The sequence below is a fragment of the Dipodomys merriami genome, unplaced genomic scaffold (genome assembly GCF_024711535.1).
Source record: "Dipodomys merriami isolate MVZ:Mamm:240054 unplaced genomic scaffold, mDipMer1.0.p SCAF_367, whole genome shotgun sequence".
In the NCBI taxonomy this organism is placed as follows: Eukaryota; Metazoa; Chordata; class Mammalia; order Rodentia; family Heteromyidae; genus Dipodomys; species Dipodomys merriami.
The window spans coordinates 158486-178084 of record NW_027205237.1 but is presented as its reverse complement, the minus strand read 5'-3'; the positions used below and the strand labels follow the sequence as shown (position 1 = coordinate 178084).

At 46.5% G+C, this 19599-nt stretch overlaps 2 protein-coding genes across 9 annotated transcripts in view; one reads left to right on the top strand and one right to left on the bottom strand.

The window, feature by feature from the left end:
- The window catches only part of LOC138804484 (mediator of RNA polymerase II transcription subunit 12-like protein), a 215186-nt gene that overhangs the window by 104866 nt on the left and 90721 nt on the right, over window positions 1-19599 (top strand). The window lies entirely within an intron of this gene.
- LOC138804487 (G-protein coupled receptor 87-like) lies at window positions 460-18927 on the bottom strand. The gene is made up of 3 exons (XM_069988764.1): window positions 18745-18927; window positions 8097-8210; window positions 460-1759 (listed from the first exon to the last, which is right to left on the bottom strand). Exons 2-3 carry the CDS (start codon window positions 8128-8130, stop codon window positions 717-719), a joined length of 1077 nt encoding a protein of 358 aa, XP_069844865.1. The 5' UTR covers window positions 8131-8210; window positions 18745-18927; the 3' UTR covers window positions 460-716.

The window sequence follows — 19599 nt, the reverse complement described above, 5'->3', positions numbered from 1 at the left end:
TATATATATATATATATATATATATATATATACACACACACACACACACATCAGCCAAGCCTCTGTATTTTCTTCTGTACTATTAGTACATGAAGGTTAAATATATCATAAGGTTGTTTTAGTGATGGCAAGTGTAATTCAGAGTACTAAAAAGTCCTTACATGCCACTATGTGTTTCCTCTGTGGTAGTTGATATGAAATCATTAGTTGAACTTACTTTTATCCAATAGTTGAACACTATCAATATGTTTCTTAAAAAGATAGCCAAACTTCCTCTTGGCTCACGTCCCCACTATTACATCACACATTTTCTTCTTATGTGCATGGAGCAGTGATAAACGCAGGAACAGAGGGTAGTAAGGGTAGGGATGACAGAAGATCTAGTCATCAGTATTTGCTGAGTTGTGCAAACAGTTTATTGAATAGTAAGATTCTCCATAGTTTCTGTTCTCTGCAGAAGTATCTTGAGAGCAGCAGTGTGCTTCAGGACACTAACGTAGTCAGTAACATGCTCCCCAGAAAGAAGGTCCTCCCACATCCTCAGTACCTCAGTTACCTTGCGCTTTGCCGAGCCTTTAGCTTGGCTCCAATTGTGCCCCAACGGCATGCCATTTCAGCGCTCTTTTTTTTCATTTATACTTGATGGACTCCAGACCAGATAATGAAAATAGACATTTATTTACACTTTTTACACACTGATTCTCGGCCTGGCCTGCTTACACGTCAGTGTAGTCATAGTATATTCGGACTTCTGACCGCCTGACGCTTTGCAGAGATCGAATGCTTTCGCTTCGGGTTCTGATACTTGATTTTTTGAATAACCTTTTTGAAAATGACCTACACATGAAAAAGTAAATGATTGGATCTAGGCAGACATTGCATGCAGACAAGAAAAGTGTCATTTCTTTGCAATAATACAGAATTTTATGTGCAGATTCATCTAAAAGCCTGTCTAAGTGACTGAAAGTAAAAGGAATTCTGCACAAGTGATATGGTAAAAAGCAGGTGAAAAACACTGCCACAACCACCCTAATGCTTTGGTTATGTTTTCGCTTTCGGCTAGACTGACTTATGAACTGCTTGCTGGATTTGTGGATGTACCTGGATATGGCTATGTAACACCCGATCAGAATGACCAGCACAGCCACAAACAAGCAGCTGTTGATGTAGACAACTGCCATGTGCCATGTGACTCCCAGGGGACTCTTAAGTCTGGTGCACTCATGAATGTTGTCAGTAGTCGGTTGACGGTTTGTTAGGATGATGTTTGGCAATGACAGAACAGCCATGATCACCCAAACACAAACAGATAAAACTTTTGTAAAGGTTATGCTATACATTCGCGAGTCCCCAAATGGCTTCACCACCTTCAGGTACCGGTCAATGCTGATCAGCCCTAGAAACACGATGGACGTATACATGTTTGCATAGAATAAAACGGAAGTGTATCTGCAGAGGATAAACTCGAAGTACCAGGGTCCAAATCCTGCACCGTGGACTATCCGAAATGGGAATGTCAGTGTCATTATGAGGTCAGCCACCACGATGTTTTTGAGGTAAAATATGAAGCTGGTTTTATTCCGAATGTGGAAGAAAATCCACACTGCCAGGCCGTTCAGCAAGATGCTTGCCACAAATAGGATGAGGTAAAGCACAGGCAGGACGATGGTGTCAAACTCGCCGTGAAGGGTGGTGTTCTCCTGGGGCCCATCGCTCGTGTTGGTCAGGGGGCGGCTTTGGTGGCTCTGCAGCTCCGCGCCTGGAGAAGTGGGAGACTCGGGTCAGTGCCTGGCATGCGCTCTGGGTTTAGTGTCAGTGACTTTCTGGTGATACCTAGGGCTCTTTCACGGGCCACTTAGGAGCAGAGATAAAGAAAATACCTTGATTTTTAAAACTAAAAATTTGCTGTTTTCAGACACAGCAAAGTTCTAAGCATAGATGTAACTTGCTGAACCATTTAGGACCATTTTCACTTTGATAGACCTCAAGTTACAGGTTGGTGTTTGGATTTTGGATTATAACCATCCATAAATATTGCACATGATTTTAGACCCTTTCAACAAAATTTGTTTTCATAGTTAGATACCTCTAGTAAATGTTACTAGGTAGCCTAGTGAAAAAGGCATTTAAAATTTTTTTTTATTTTTAAGTTTTTTTATTTTATTTAAATTTTTTTATTGTGACTTTTTTACTTTCTTGTTCTTAGTATTTAAACTAAGCAACTTCTTAGGCAAGTAGGCAGCTTCTTACAGTAATTCTGCACTGCTCCGTTTTATTTACAAGGCTGGATTATGCCTATTACATTTATTAGGAGTTTTAAAGAATTTTTTTGTTTTTGGCAATTAGAATCCTGTGGTTCAGGCCTTACCACTATTGCATACTAGATGGAGCGGTCACAGGCATCCATGAAAGTGGCCTCTGCGATAGACAGATAATTCTCCACCTCCCCCCCCCCCTTCCTGCCCATCCCACCCTGCCCTGGGTCTAGCAGCACGCCCCAGCAGAGCACGGCAGCACACTCAGAAGACAGAGGAGAGTATTCACCTTTTAGATAAAAGACTAGAAGGAAGATCATTTCTGAATTTTTATTTTTTTGTTAAAATGTGTGTGTGTGTGTGTGTATGTGTGTGTGCGTGCATGTGTGTGTGCACACATGCACATGTGCGTGTGGCGGGTCTGGGGCTTGAACTCAAGGCCTGGGCACTGTCCCTGAGTTTTTTCTCTCAAGGGTACCACTCTACCACTTGAGCCACAGCGCCACTTCCAGCTTTTTCTGAGTAGTTTATGGGAAATAAGAGTCTCTAGGATTATAGGTATGAGCCACCAGTGCCCAGCTTACTTCTAGTTTTTTTGGTGGTTACTTGGACTTTCCTACCCAGGCTGGTTTCAAACAGTGATCCTAAGATCTCAGCCTCCTGAGTGGCTAGGATTGTAAGCCTGAGCCGCTGGCTGGCGCCGACCATACTTCTTCTCACTGTGTGTTAGAATGATTTTGTGTTGTGTTTCCCTCATTTCCCAGTGTGGCAGCCAGCTTATTATTACATGCTTTGTTCAGTTTCCTTCTTTGAAGAAGTGGACCAGGAAAGAATTTTGATGATTATACTCCAAAAACGAGTTTTTAAATTGCTCCCTGGAATTTTAAGTGCCGGTTCTTCTTGTGTAGCCTTGTCCCCTTTTTAATTCATTTCCTTTTATACTTTACTATGCTTTTAAAAACTGGTTTTCCTGGCCTAAATATCCTTGCACAGTCTGTAATTTATTCCTGCTATGAAACTCACAGTACTCTTAAGCTTTAAGATGCTTAATTCAGCTCTCAGATCTTAACACTATCTTTCAGATCTATTTTATTCAATAAAGTGTCACTGTCCTTGTTCCAAAAGACCCAAATCAAAGCCAGTAGAAGCTCTGAGAAGTGAGGTTTAGACATCTGCCTGGATTAATTTACCCAATTAAGCTATTAGCTCAGCTTTCATCTACAGAGGTAGACCTGTCTGGAAGTACTGGGAGAGCAAGGAGTGTCAGCCGCACAATAAGGGGTCCAGCGGAGGGACACGGTGTGGAGGGAGCAGCAGCACTCTCTTGTTGGAGTGGTGACCGCCTTGGAACAGTCCCCTGTGAACAGACTGGCAAGGCAGGTGGACCACGGGGTGGCCCCAGCCACGGGTGTGGTGTGGCGTGGAGCTGCAACCCTTGGTTGGCTCTGTGCATCTGCGCACACATCCCGTGGTGTCTGGGAGGAACCCGCCCTTCCTCATTCCAGCGTTCCTAGGGAGTAGTCCAGCGTATCATTACATTCTAAGGCCTACTTATGTGGATAAGTGCTCTTATTCAACGACAACTTTGCAATTATGATTATTATTAAGGAGTCAAATCAGAATGTCAGTAGAAGTCTGAATGTGCTTATAAATAAAGCAAGCAGGAGTGCTTCACTCCGCAGTGCTTGCTGAGCTGTTTTGTGACTTTCTGTTGTTCCTTGTTGCTCAAGTCACTGATTCTGTTATAGTGTTTGCCTCAGTAACATACATGCTGGATTAATGTTTTGAAACACAGGACTCCTTAGCTCAGTGGGTTAGGCTTCAGCCAGTATCATGTCATTTGCAAATCCCACATTTATAACACAGCGTAAACAAATTAGTAGTGAAGACCTATGCTGGGTTATTTTTGTGAAATCATGTGGTACAGAGAGACAAAAACATTTCCTGGGAATGGCTCAGAACTTAATGTTGAAGGGTTTGCTTAGCATGCGCAAGCCCAGGGGTCCAGACTTGATGCAATTGATTTGTTAGGGAACGTTTTTAATAATGATAGCTTGGTATTCAGTTAAAAATGTGATAAGACGTTGTTGGGTAGAAGAGCTGTTTTCTCACATGTTCTTTGTTTGCTAAGATGGTAGCCCCTGTGTTGTGCATTGCAGGCCTTTTTATAGAATGATCGTAATTGTGAGTAAAGAGTATAAAGATTTTTTTCCCCTCCCAACCCCTTGCAAATTAAAAACTGCAGTGAATGATAGCTGGATGCCAGTGGCTCACGCCTGTCATCCTAGCTACTCGGGAGGCTGAGATCTGAGGACCTCGGTTCAAAGCCAGCCCAGGCAGGAGAGTCTGTGAGACTCTTATCTCTTATCTCCAATAGACTACCAGAAAACCGGAAGTGGCACTGTGGCTCAAGGGGTAGAGCGCTTGCCTTGAGCTGAAGAGCTGAGGGACAGCGCCCAGGCTCCAAGTTCAAGCCCCATGCCCAAAATACAAAAACAAACAAAAAACCTGCAATGACATATAAGTAGTTCCTGTAAGGTACCAGTGGCTCAGACCTGTAATCCTAGCTGCTCAACATCACGATTCCAAGCCACCCCAGGTAGAAAAGTACACGAAACTCAGCCAGTAAAAAAGCTAGACTGGAGGGTTTACTTAGGTAATACCAGCCCTGAGCAAGTAAGCTGAGCAAAAGTGTGAGCCCTAAGTTTAAGCCACAGTACTGGCAAAAATAAATTTAAAAAAGGAAGGGTGAATCTCTGTAAAATTATTTTGTGGACTGCTTGAGTTTGTGTGTGTGTGTCTGTGTGTGTCTGTGTGTGTGTGTGCATGCGTGTGCGCACACACACGATTGGCTGGTGGGGGAAAACTGCTTAGCTAGGAGAATGTGCGTACCATCCTGGGTGCATGCGTGTATAGGTTAGGAGGATGTGTGTACCGTCCTGGGTGCATGCGTGTATAGGTTAGGAGGATGTGTGTACCGTCCTGGGTGCATGTGTGTATAGGATAGGAGGGTGTGTGTATCATCCTGGGTGCATGCGTGTATAGGTTAGGAGGATGTGTGTACCGTCCTGGGTGCATGCGTGTATAGGTTAGGAGGATGTGTGTACCATCCTGGGTGCATGCGTGTATAGGTTAGGAGGATGTGTGTACCGTCCTGGGTGCATGTGTGTATAGGTTAGGAGGATGTGTGTACCATCCTGGGTGCATGTGTGTATAGGTTAGGAGGGTGTCTGGCCGTCCTGGGTGCATGCGTGTATAGGTTAGGAGGATGTGTGTACCGTCCTGGGTGCATGCGTGTATAGGTTAGGAGGGTGTGTGTACCATCCTGGGTGCATGCGTGTATAGGTTAGGAGGGTGTGTGTACCATCCTGGGTGCATGTGTGTATAGGTTAGGAGGGTGTGTGTATCATCCTGGGTGCATGTGTGTATAGGTTAGGAGAATGTGTGTACCATCCTGGGTGCATGTGTTTATAGGTTAGGAGGGTGTCTGGCCGTCCTGGGTGCATGTGTGTATAGGTTAGGAGGATGTGTGTACCATCCTGGGTGCATGCGTGTATAGGTTAGGAGGATGTGTGTATCATCCTGGGTGCATGCGTGTATAGGTTAGGAGGGTGTGTGTACCATCCTGGGTGCATGCGTGTATAGGTTAGGAGGGTGTGTGTACCATCCTGGGTGCATGTGTGTATAGGTTAGGAGGGTGTGTGTATCATCCTGGGTGCATGTGTGTATAGGTTAGGAGAATGTGTGTACCATCCTGGGTGCATGTGTTTATAGGTTAGGAGGGTGTCTGGCCGTCCTGGGTGCATGCGTGTATAGGTTAGGAGGATGTGTGTACCGTCCTGGGTGCATGTGTGTATAGGTTAGGAGGATGTGTGTACCATCCTGGGTGCATGCGTGTATAGGTTAGGAGGGTGTCTGGCCGTCCTGGGTGCATGTGTGTATAGGTTAGGAGGATGTGTGTACCGTCCTGGGTGCATGTGTGTATAGGTTAGGAGGGTGTGTGTATCATCCTGGGTGCATGCGTGTATAGGTTAGGAGGGTGTCTGGCCGTCCTGGGTGCATGCGTGTATAGGTTAGGAGGGTGTGTGTACCGTCCTGGGTGCATGTGTGTATAGGTTAGGAGGGTGTGTGTACCGTCCTGGGTGCATGTGTGTATAGGTTAGGAGGGTGTCTGGCCGTCCTGGGTGCATGCGTGTATAGGTTAGGAGGGTGTGTGTATCATCCTGGGTGCATGCTTGTATAGGTTAGGAGGGTGTGTGTACCGTCCTGGGTGCATGCGTGTATAGGTTAGGAGGATGTGTGTACCGTCCTGGGTGCATGTGTGTATAGGTTAGGAGGGTGTCTGGCCGTCCTGGGTGCATGTGTGTATAGGTTAGGAGGGTGTGTGTACCGTCCTGGGTGCATGTGTGTATAGGTTAGGAGGATGTGTGTACCGTCCTGGGTGCATGCGTGTATAGGATAGGAGGGTGTGTGTATCATCCTGGGTGCATGCGTGTATAGGTTAGGAGGATGTGTGTACCATCCTGGGTGCATGTGTGTATAGGTTAGGAGGGTGTCTGGCCGTCCTGGGTGCATGTGTGTATAGGTTAGGAGGGTGTGTGTACCGTCCTGGGTGCATGTGTGTATAGGTTAGGAGGGTGTGTGTACCGTCCTGGGTGCATGCGTGTATAGGATAGGAGGGTGTGTGTATCATCCTGGGTGCATGCGTGTATAGGTTAGGAGGATGTGTGTACCATCCTGGGTGCATGTGTGTATAGGTTAGGAGGGTGTCTGGCCTTTGTATCCAATACAGCCCTATGCATCTGTGACTTTTAACTTTACATCTAAATTTAAGCACAATTACAACTTCAGTTTATTTGTTGCATTAGCCACATTAAAGGTTTTCATGTTTGTAGAAGTCCTAGATGGTTGTGCTGGAGTCGACACTTAGCAGCCCCTTAAATGGAATATTTGATAGCTGTTGTGCCGGTAGATGAGGTGAAATTCTTTGCAACCATTATTTCAAGCACAGTGGCTGGTAGTAAGTGCTGTGCATGGTCATGTTAGTATAATCACAGTGTTCGTCGTACAAGGAGAAGCACAGGATGTTGCTGCCCTTGCCCATTGGTCACTGGGGTGACCCGTCACAACCTGCCAAAGTGTCAACGCATGTCCCTGCTCCCTGCTCTCTGCCTCAGGGGGATCACATAATAAAGTCTACAGATGAAGCGGCGTCTCACTACAACATAGGCCCTTGTGTGATCATTTCTAAGAGTACCTAAAGAGGAAGTGGATTTATTTGTGGCCTCCTGAGCACCTTACTGAGCCTTGGTGTGGACTGTTAAGTCTGGAAAGTAGTATGTACTCGATTTAGTCCTCATCCCTGTGAAGATGATGGTGGTGGATGGCATGAAGTTAAGAGAGGTGATGCGAAGCCCTCGTGGTGCCATTCTCTGTTAGCTCCTCTCTCCTTAATCAGAGTTGTGAAGCTGAGGGCTGGGTTGTTGCTTTGCCAGTCCTGGGGCCTGAATTTAGGGTCTGTGTCTGTCCTTGAGCCTTTTCTGTTAAAGGCTAGCACTCTTTAACCCTTGAACCACAGCTCCACCCTTCACTGGAGATAAAAAGTCACAGGGACTTTTCTGTCTAGGCTGGCTTTGGACCACAATCCTCAGGCCTCAGCCTCCTGTGGAGCTAGGATTGTATGCGTGAGCCACCTGCCTGGCTGTAGCTTTACTAAATCCCTCAACACACTGAGGTACTTGGCTGTTGGTTTTGAGACCCTTAAAACCCCAAATCTTTTCACAGTGGGAGCAGTCACTAGAAAAAGTCTGATTTTCTTGGCATCTCTTACTGTGTCCTTACTTGGTAATTTTGTCAGTGTCAGGTTGAGCCCCATTCTTCAGCTGAGGAGAGCTGTGAGCAGAGCGGCATGTCAGGGGGTGCGGACGGGGGACGGGGGCATCGGGGAGGCGGCGTCTGGGGAGAAAAATGGACAAAGAAAGCTCTGAACATGCAGTATGTTGATCTTTTCAGTAAAAAGATTACCCCGCACGTATAGAGACATTCTTTAGACATGAACGTCTATGTCACAAAAATGTTTTTATGTCTTTTTTTTCAGTCTGCTTTGACATTCAGACTGCTTCTGTGAACAATTGCTCAATTTCAGTAATCAGTAGAGGAATTAAAATCACAACCCCAGACAATTTCACATCTACTGGGATGACAATCAAAAGGGTAGAAATGAGTGCTGCTGAGAACGTGGACAAATGAAGCCCTGAGAGTGAAGGACACGGAGAGAAGTTGGGGTGGCACGGCAGCGGCTCCCTACGCAGTGAGACCTAAATGTGTCAGGCAGGCCGGCAATCCCACACTACTGTGTGCACCCCCACGAGAGAGGAAGGCATTTGCCCACCTGAGGGTCTGCACGCAGATGTTCCTAGTAGCATTATTCATGATGGTTTCAAGAGGACTGAGTACTGACTGGTTAATTGGGTAGTAAAACATGGTATCACCATTACACTACTCAGCAACAAGATATAAAGGGGTACAGCTACCACAGGGATGTACCTCAGAAACGTTTTGCAAGAGAAAGAGGTGGTCACAAAAGATCCTATAACATTTAAGCCAAATGTCCAGAAAAGGTAAATCCAGAGAGAGAGAGAGAGAGAGAGAGAAATCACATTAACGTTTGCTTGGCTTGGGACAGAGAGAGGCTAACAGGGATGGAAACTGGATTATGGCGTTGGTGGCACTAATCTCTAAAAATGAATGAAAGTTTGGTTATATCTCAAAAAAAGGAAGAAAGAATATAAAGAATCGAAGAATCCCCAAACAGGCTAACATCTCACTGTTGTGACAGGTTCTTTTTTGTTGGTGGTGGTGGTGGTTGTGGGGCTTGACCTCTGGGCCTGGGCGCTGTCCCTCAGCTCTTCAGCTCAAGGCTAGCGCTCTACCACTTGGGCCACAGCGCCACTTCTGGTTTTCTGTGGTTTATTGGAGATCAGAGTCTCATGGACTTTCCTGTAGGGGTTGGCTTTGAACCTCGATCCTCAGATCTCAAGTCTGAGTAGCTAGGATGACAGGTGTGAGCCACCAGCACCCAGTTTTAAAACTAAGACAAAAGTATGTAAAAACATACCCTGCCCTCTGTTTAAGTACACATTGATCAAGATACATTGTATTCATAGACTACTTGGTTAAACGGCAGTTCCTTTGTATATCTACTTAGAGACAACAATTTTTTTAAAAAAGAAGCTGGGGGCAGGTGGCTCACGCCTGTAGTCCTAGCTACTAAAGAGGCTGAGATCTGAGGATCGTGGTTCAAAGCCAGACCGAGCAGGAAAGTCCATGAGACTCTGATCTCCAATGAACCACCAGAAAACCAGAAGTGGTGCTGTGGCTCAAGTGGTAGAGCACTCGCCTTGAGCTGAGGGACAACGCCCAGGTCTGGAGTTCAAGCCTCATGACCAACCAAAAAAAAGAAAAGAAAAGAAAAAAAAAAGACAGTAAAGCTGGTTCCAGTTTCTCATGCCAGCAGTCACAGTTTTAGGAGGCTGAGATCTGAGAATCATGGTTTGAAGTCAGCCTGGACCAATTAGCCACCCAAAAAGTTGGAAGTGGAGGTATGGCTCAAGTGGTAGAGCACCAGACTTGAGCAGAAAAGCTAAAGGACAATGCCCAGGTCCTGAGTTCAAGCCCCAGTCCCAGGGAGAGGACTATACCTGAAGAAGTGGCCAGAGAGCTAGGAGAATCATCAGAAGAATATCTTGAAGGCCTAGAAGAAAGTTGTAGGAAGGAGGAAATGTAGTTGGCGTGTTCCTGGCGTGGGAGCCATGGGACATGGGCGAGCAGTGTGCCTCTGGATGTGGTTGGGCTCTTTGGGCAGGCTGTGTGCGTGGCTCAGGCAGAGGCAGCGGCCTGGTGGCACAGGGAGGTGGGAGGTGAGGACACTCGCAAAGGCCAGGCCTCGTCAGAGGAGCAGGGGGAGGCAGGAGTGCAGGGCGGTGGGGGACGGAGTGGAGGGAGCGTTTTGTGAAGGGTGTCACTTAATGCGTGGCATTTTAAAATCCCATTGTCCCAGTTGGGATTAAAGCTTTGGGAGACAAATAGGAAGGGTTTGGCCGTGTGGCCCTCTGGATCCAGTCCCAGATGCTTGTTGCTTCGCAGCTTGCTGCTTGTGTTAAAATGAGTATCGGGAGCAGCCTGCAGGGTTGCTCAGGGCAAAGTCATCTGGCCGATGCTTGTTCATGAAGCTGGATCTTCTTCACTTACACCAGACCCCGTCTGCCTTCTGCCCTTGTCCCCAGCTTCCGCCCTTCACGGTCAGGGCTCCTGTCCTGCCACCCACCCACAGCTCCCTGCTGAGAAACCGCTCCAGGCCCAGTTTCACATCCAGTCTGGGGGTTAGATGGTATCTCCAGGCAGATACCATGCATTGGTTACTTAGCAATGTCTCTCTGTGGTAGTGGTGGTGTCATCTGTTTTAAAATAAAGGTTGTGGGAAAGGATTCACATGTGCTCAATTTCTTCTTTCCCTTAGACTCCAAACCCAATGCATAATTTCTCATGCAGTCATCACAGCAGTTCTGTGACCTAAATATTTTATTCTCCCCACCTCCAGAGGATGAGAAGATCACACATCAGGAAATTACATGTAAGAAGAGTGTAACAATAGAAAATTTTATTCTAAGCCAGGTGCTGGTGGCTCACACCTATAATCCTAGCTACTCAGGAGACTGAGATCTGAGGATTGCAGTTCAAAGCCAGCCCGGGTAGACAAGTCCGTGACCACTCATCTCCAGTTAACCACCAGAAAACCACAAGTGGGCTGTGGCTCAAAGTGGCAGAGCACTAGCTTTGAACTAGCAAAAGAGCTCAGGGACAGCGCCCCAGGCCCTGAGTTCAAGTCCCACAACCAACAAAAAAGAAAAGAAATTTAGAAATTTATATTCTGTTAGGCATTGGTTGTGAATAAATTCTACTAAAAAGTTATCACATCAGCTACACTACTAAGAAAATGAAAAATTAACCCAGAGTTTTGCCCTGTGCTGAGAAGATTGCCCACCTGTGGCATGATGAGCTACTCCTTCTGCTGGGGAGTGAGCTCTTGGTTCACGTGTGGATGCTCCCTGCTGACCCCTCCCTGCTGTCTCCCAACACCTGACCCTTTAATCTGTGTGATTCCTCAGGTGCTCTTGTGATTATAGATGCTTTCCTCTGGGCCGCCGCCTCCTCCAGCCCTCGTCTTTCTGGCGTTAGTGGCCCTGGCTGAGTGCGCTTTTTGAATTGTCCTCCTTGTTTCCACTTAGCACCCCAGAAAAGGTAGTTGTAAGAGCTCTTATTTAGCTTCTGCCCAAGACCTTATTAGTTGTCACACTTGACTTTGGCTCTGTGCCTGACCTCTTCAGGGACTTGCAAGTAAAAAAGCCTCCACATAGCCCTAGCTTTATGGTTGGGAAAAGTTTAGGAGGAATAGAGCAGGGCGTATGTCAGATGAGCCATGGGGAGGCTGGGGAGGCCAGGGAGGCCTGGACGCCCAGGACTAAGAACTGCTGGCCTCCACATGCAGCCTGGAGGTCCAGGCCTCGGCGGGGGCGGAGAGTCCTCTGAACAACTCGGGACACACCTTTCTTTCTAATCAGGAGGAACAGGTAGATCCTGCTGGGCAGGGCTGGTGCCCAAATGCTCTGGGCCTCATGGGCTGGGCCTCATTGCTGCCCGTCAGGCCAAGGTCTGAAAGACAAATGCAGTCAAGTGCTCCTCACCTTCATGCTTTGGACTTGGTGTTTGGTGGGAGTGGTCTCAAGTGATGGAGCAGTAGTGTCAAACCGTTCTATATTGTTCTTTTTTGAACAAGGACAAAAACCCTTACAAAATGGTAAGGATTTCAAATCTAAGAGGTTGTCGCGTTCCTACTCAACGTGACATTTAAGCCCACCAGGAATGTACATATACTGATGTGGTGCTTAAGTTTCAGTGATAAAAATGGACTATTGCCAGGTGCTAGTGGCTCATGCCTGCCATCCCAGCTACTCAGGAGGCTGAGATCTGAGGATCGTGGTTCAAAGCCAGCCCGGGCAGGAAAATCCGTGAGACTCTTATCTCCAATAAACCACCAGAAAACTGGAAGTGGCGCTGTGGCTCAGGTGGTAGAATGCTAGACTTGAGCTGAAGAGCTGAGGGACAGTGCCTGGGCCCAGAGTTCAAGCCCCATGACTGACCAAAAAAAAAAAAAAGGACTATTTACAGAAGCCTTCAGGTGCAGTTTCTGAAAGAAGCAACCTCCCTTATATTTTATATCTACCTATCACCTAAGAATCACTCCAGCTTTAAAATGGAGTGTGTGGGGTGTGCCAGTAAGCTGAGACAGTAGCTCTGCCGAAGACCTGGGGAAATGGTTTGTAGTAGCATCAGGTCACTGCATTCATAGAGTATCTCATTAATGCCTGCTCGAGTCTTTCCCAAGGAGGTGGAGTACAGAGCCATCGCCCCTCAGTCAGGTTTGCAATCACGTCGCTGTGCTGAACGTGCATCATTTATAATCAGGTATATTTTGGTTTCTGTGTAGCCTTCACATTTGTTACAGGCAACCTTTAGTTTCCTGCCCGGTGTGTATAGATATACATATATGGGTATAAACTGGATCACAGCCTCCACCTGGCTATGAGCTGTCCTGTCTGTGAGCTGATCTGGCCTCTGCTGTACTGCGTTGAAGAGTCTTGTTGGTAGGAAAAGTCCTGGGCCAAGGTCCCAAGAACAGCTTTCCTGTTTTTGCCTCTCAGCTGTGAAATGGAGAGAAAAATAAATACTTGACTGCTTCCCAAAGGTAATGTTTGAATCTGGTGAGATACCATAATGCCAAGTTAGCTTTATATTATATTGCAAATGCCATATACAGGCACAATTCTTGGCAACCTTTTTCTGCTTAATAATAAACTGATTACTCACTTGGTTCAGTTTTACAGCCTTTGGGTTGAAACATACATTTCATTTTTGTGTTTAGGCCCGGTGTAGTTTAGAATAAGTAAATTCAGAGTCATTGAAGTGGTCAGAGAAAATGGGACTTGAGACTAATAATGTTCTGTGTTGAATAATCCTTGACTATTAGCAGCTGAATTAGGGGAGAAGAAGGCTTTTCATAAGCTGATTAGATAGTAGTCCTTGTCTTAGAAGGTCATCCTGTGCCTTGAACACTAAACTTAAGAGTTTTTTTTATTATTTTTTCACAGTTCTGATAAGGTCATCATTATGGTTTACTGAGGATAGATTTCACTAAGCTTAGCCATTTATTATGGTGCTCAGGTTAGCAGAGCTAATTGTTCTAGTCTTAACCAAAGCTTAGTGTTAAGTTAATGGAATGAGTCAAAGAATATTTTTCATGCAGCTATCTCCTTTGTCTTCATTGATGGTTTCATTATTCTTATTACTAATCTTTATTATTTTAGGTGGTTGTGTCAACACATCATTTTATGAATGCAGTGCATTGATCCATGGCCCCTTCCATTGCTCACCTCTCCCAATTCCCATCCACACCAGTAGTTTTATGATCTTGTATTCTGCTTCTCAAGAAATTGTTACTTACAAAGATTAAATATTTTTAAATAACCGATAGTGTTCATTAATATCTATAGTGTAGGTAGCCTGCACCTTACTCATTCTTGATGAGGTCTGTGACATGAGTAGATACTTGTTTGTCAGCATTAATTATCCTCAGTATTTCTGATCTTCTCTCCTAGAGACAAAGACCCATCCTTACACATACGTAGTGCAGGTTTATGAATCATAATCATAGTATGCTCAAGTGTATCATCAACCTCCATCACTTTTATTTATTTTTTCTTTTTCATCTGACACTGGAACTTGAACTTGGCACTTGACGCTTATCGCTCATTGGCAGGTACCCTATCACCTGAGACAAGCCTCCAAATCCAATGTCCATCACTTTTTTTTTTTTTTTTTTTGGCCAGTCCTGGGGCGTGAACTCAAGGCCTGTGCGCTGTCCCTAAGCTTCTTTTGCTCAAGGCTAGTGCTCTGTCACTTGAGCCACAGCTCCACTTTTGGTTTATGAATGGTTCAGTGAAGATAAAAGTCTCATAGGGACTTTTCTGCCCAGGCTGGCTTTGAACTGCAGTCCTGTGGTCTCAGCCTCCTGGGTGGCTAGGATGGCAGGCGGGAGCCACCGGCGCCTGCTCCTGCACACTGCTTAGAGCTGTCCCTGTTTCCCTGCACCAGGCAAGTGCTCCTCAGTCCCTGCTTCAGTGCCATTTGCCCTGCGGTAGTATTGCGTCTTCACACTCCCCCGACCACCTGTGTCCTTCCGCTGGTCTGCTTCTAGTGACTGACGGACGGCTGCCCGCACACGTGATGTCATGTTAGGGTCTCATCGGGTGAAACCAAACGTGGCTCTTAGAGAGGAGTTCCACACAGCTCATCTTGGCTACTCTCCTCTAGTTTCTGACTTCTAAACAAAGGAGTACAATCCAGGATGATTTGACAGAGGGTAGAGATTGCAGCTGACCTGTTTTTTTAATAAGGCATAATGGAAGACAATGCGGAAGCCTAACTAAACTGAGCTTTCTGATGTATCTGCACAGCTCGAGTGCAGTGAGGAGTTATAGACTCAAGTGCCAGCACCTACTCCAAATAATGTCGAGCCAGGCGCCAGCGCCCCATGGCCACCCAGACCGCGGCAGCCTGAGTCCTGACCCGAGGAGCCCCCCTGCTCCCCTTCCCCGCCCCGGGGAGCAGCCGCTCTTGGCTCTGCTCCTGGGCAGGCACTGGGCGGGGACCCTGGGATTTACCCAGAGAACTGGATGGTTAGACACTTGGCTTGAACTTTAATGCTGGCTTAGGTTTGTTGAAGTCTGTGGATACAACGGGCAACATCCAGCTTCATGTGGAACCGCCCCTGTCTCCCTTCTCTAGCATCTGCCAGTGCTTGTGGGACCTGGAGCCTTGTTACTGGGTTGAAACTTTCTCTAACTTGTTACTTTCCTTTTTACTTGAAATTGATGTAGCTTTAAAGGAGAGTTTGGATAATCTCGGGATTCTGGGACATAATGGCATTGTAATTGATTTGAGATGCATATTCCTTCAAAATGCCAACATTTCCTCTCAGTGTTGGTATATCACAGGCTGAAGTGGTATCAGAATTGAAGCTGGTATATTTGGTGACATTGGATTGAGTCTGCTGGGGTGCAGGGAGGCTTTCCTAGAGTAAGCTATGCAGACACAGCAGCAAGGTGCAGCTGTGCAGGGGGAGCACGGTGTGGCTGTGCACGGGCCTGTGGCCGGCTTGGCCTGCACCACCTTTGAGCTGCCCAGCGCACATGCAGCGGTCTCTTTGCTCTCGCCCTCGAGTGTGCTCACAGCAGCCTTAGCCATCTGTGTCCTTCCAGAGGAATTTACAGCATTAAGTTAGTAGGAGCTGTTTTCCTGCTAATTGAGGTCTGCCTTCAGACCCATCACGAGCAAATAAATAGGAAGAGATGAGTGTAGCAGACTTTAATCCCCCACTCTCCTGACTTAGAGTTAATTTGTGCGTCCCTCCTGTGAAGCATGTTGGTGTTTTTATGTATTGTATCTATCTTTATAAAGTCATAGATATGTTTGAACCTGGCAATGTCTACTTAAGTAAAATAGCCCTGTGTGAGTACATGGTAGGCACTGCTTGTTGGCGTGAAGTGAAGTTACTGGTGGAAGATGAGACAGCATCAGGAAAAAGTCTTCCCATTGGAGCTGGGGTGGGGAAAACTTCACGATGGAGGTACAGAGTACCCGCTAGTTAAAATAGTTGTGCTGCTGAGTCTCCTCCAGGTTGGGAGAGGAACAGAAGTCACCAAGGCGGCGGTCAGTGTGTCTCACCTCTGCGGCCTGCAGCGTCACGTGCTCAGCCCGGTTTGGTACACTGGCTGTCTGTCTCTGGTCTGTAGTTATGTATGCACTGTAAACTAAACATGGCTGTGCTGTGTCCCGGCGTGACTTTGCTCAGACTGGATACTATCAGATACTTAGAGTTTCTTGCACTCAGGAGTAAAAGAGAGAGAGAAATAAAATTTGAGGTCTAGTGACTACAGTTTTTATTATATGAAAATGTGTGTGTGTGTGTGTGTGTGTGTGTGTGTGTGTGTGTGTGTGTGTGTGTGTGTGTGTGTGTGTGTGTGTGTGTGTGTGTGTGTGTGTGTGTGTGTGTGTGTGTGTGTGTGTGTAATGTTTGTAGCCTGAATGAAATTAAGACCAGTTTTAGAAAAAAGGAATATTGATCATTAACAGATAGTATAGTTTTATCACTGATTCAGTGTGATCAAATAGCATGATGGCACATGGATAGAGCTGTGTGCTACTAAAGAGACTGAGACTCCCTTCAGGTACCATTCAGTGTTCTCGTATTCACATATAGTGGCACACTTTGAGGGAAGGCTCACTGTCCAGACCTCTGCATACTCAAATGTCATCAACAAAACTGAAGGTTAAAGATACACCTACAATTACTTTTTCAGTTATATTAAACACTTAAAGACCTGAATGATGAAAACTTAGTAGCACGCTTGAAGGAACGCTGTTCCCTGGGTGAGTAGTGCTGAGACAATCTTGCCCTGGTACATAGGTACATAACATTGTCTTGCTAAAGCTTTCCCCTTGGTTCGCCAAATGCACTGTACTCCTGTAAGTTGTGAGTAGTGGCTGTCTAGCATGGAACGGGCTCTGAATACATATATCCGGATGTGCTGGTACTCACACCTGTAATCCTTCCTACTCAGGAGGCTGAGCTCTGAGAGCCTGCTTCAAAGCCAGCCGGGCAGGACCTCTTATCACCACTGGACTGCCAAAAAAGCCAGAAGTTGAGTTCCAGCTCAAGTGGTGAAGCCTAGCCTTGAGCCAACAGAACCTCAGGGGCAGGGCCCAGGCCCTGAGGTCAAAGACTAGCACGGGCACCAAAAATAAACAAACAACAAACAATCCAGTAAGCAGTCCTGCCACGTTTCCATCTTATCTCTTAGTCAACTTACCCAAAATGATCCATTCTCAATGTTATTTGTAATGGCTCAGCCTGACAGGCAGGAGAAGGAGCAGGCCATCTACCTCAGATGACGCTAAGTCTGAGGCGGCAGTTCCCAGCGATGGCTTGGCTTTCTTCTGTCCTTCTGAGAGCCACTCAGCGGACACTACCGTGTGTACACGGCTGAAGTGTTTTTTCTGTGAACACTTCATTGCAAGCTTCTTTGGCCATGGGCCGTTGGCCGTGCGCTGTCTGCTCCTGTCTGATGTACTGACTCTCAGCATTTTGGCATATCCCGTTTTGATTCAGGACCCTGCCTTTCTTGGGCCTCTTGGGTTTTCATGTGTTTCCTTCATTTTACTCAGCTTAGGAGCATACAAAGAAGAGATAGCCATTCTGGTCCTCTCTATCTGAAATCTATGTGCTATAATGAAATAATTGTCTTATTCTTAAAGAGAATGAAACACTAAGATACCAAGAGAAAGGAAGAAAAACAGACTCTGAAGGGAAAGGCACAAAAGAATATTGGTTTGTCTCCTTTCCCTCCCTTATACCTGACAGCAGGAAACCCTCTCAGGGTATCAATTATATGATTATATGACAAAATCCATTGCTTTTCTCAGCAACACCCTTAACTTTGGAATTCAGAAATTAAATTATTCCTCGATCCCATTTTCCAAAATACATGAATTCCTTCACAAATGCTCATGTGAGTAATAACAGTCTGAGGATGAGATCTTAAGAGTTAACCTGGAGATGGATGAAATAATAATGAAATGAGGTGCCAGTGGGTGTCTGAGTCTCCTTCCAATACTCAGTTAGGTGGAGCCAGGTCTATGGCTGTTCCTATTGCTAGGAAACTGGAGTATCAAACTGTGTTAGGGAAGAAAACGGCTCTTAATAAGTGATGGTACTTCACGTGAACGCTGATTCCAGTTGAGAGCAGCTGTGGCCTTCTCTGGGAGATAAACCCTAACCTTATAAATCCCAGAAGCACTGGGGCAGAGGCTCGTTTGCCTGCATGCCTGCTTCCCCTCTCCCTCCCTGCAGGGAGGCAGAGCCCGCTGGCCTGGCCTGTTTGTCAGTTGAGAGTGGCACTGTCTGCTGACACGTCTCAACATGATTTCTTGAACCATGAGGATTGCCCTGTTCCTCAGGTACCAGGAGAGACAGATGCTTGTTACCAAAATGAGATGACTAGGACAGAAAAGAGCCTTTTTAAAAGATCTGGATGGAAGATTCTGAAGCACGTTTAAGTGCTGAGTTTTGGGAAACAATCACAAGACGGTGAATTGTACTCGTCTAATACAGCAAATGCGGCTGGCCATGACCGCCGGTGCCTCTGGGCAGCTCTGCGAGCCCGCGACCGCCTTGGAGGGTGCAGGGTCTGCGCTGCCGCAGGCTGCTTGCCACATTCCCTTCAAACACCGGCTTCGGAAGCCTCATCACTCTTAATCAACTCAGTGTGCTACTAAACGCGACCTTAAGAAAATGGAAAGTTATTTTGTTTACCTTTCATTTCCATGGCTGTCTGTCCGTCCCCCTGACGGGAGTGTCGTCCAGCTGAAGCAGGCTTCTCATGTCTAATTTGAGTGAGACTAAAACTAAGGTTGGCTGGGAAGTGGGTTTTCTGGTGAAGCATAAAAAGTGAGCATGACTTTCTGCTGCCGGGGAAGAGAGGTGCTGCGTGCCCCGCTGCCCCTCCGCCCCTGCCTACCCTCTGGAGCACTTCCCAGGAACCACTCACACTCTCGGTGCTGTGTGTGTGACTCAGTGTGGGAGTAGGTGAGATTTGTAGGCTGGAGCAGCCTTCCCTGAACCTGCAGGAATCTCAGGTGACTCACTGGAGGGAGCACTCAGGGCTGGAATTAGCGCGGGAGGCGGAGGAGGAGAGGCGGGACCGGCCCTGCTCCTCGGGTCCACTGCGCGTCTGCCCTCTTTCCTGCTTTTGGATTTTCTATTGCTAATTAGAAAATACGCATTTTTTTTTTTTTTTTTTGTCGGTCTTGGGGCCTGAACTCTGGGCCTGGGCGCTGCCCCTCAGCTCTTCAGCTCAAGGCTAACGCTCTACCACTTGAGCCACAGCGCCACTTCTGGCTTTTTCTGCTTCTGTGGTGCTGAGGAATGGAACCCAGAGCCGCTGGCATGCAAGGCAAGCGCTCTACCACTGAGCCACTTTCCCAGCCCCGAAATTTAACTTAAATCGCTGGCTAAATTTTGGATTAAAAGAAATAAGAATATGTGTAATAAGTGATTTCTCAAAAGTATTATTCTACATGTTCAGCAATAAAATTAAAGGATATTTGTAGTAGTAGTTGATAACTTTGGAAACCTGTAGTTTTATTCAAGAATCTGATGAAATCTATA

Coding starts and splice junctions, on each gene's coding strand:
- LOC138804487 (XM_069988764.1), bottom strand. CDS start 8,130: ATGGGGCTCAACCTGACACTGACAAAATTACCAA. Junction 1,760..8,096: donor GACACTGACAAAATTACCAA/GTAAGGACACAG, acceptor CCACTTCTCCAG/GCGCGGAGCTGCAGAGCCAC.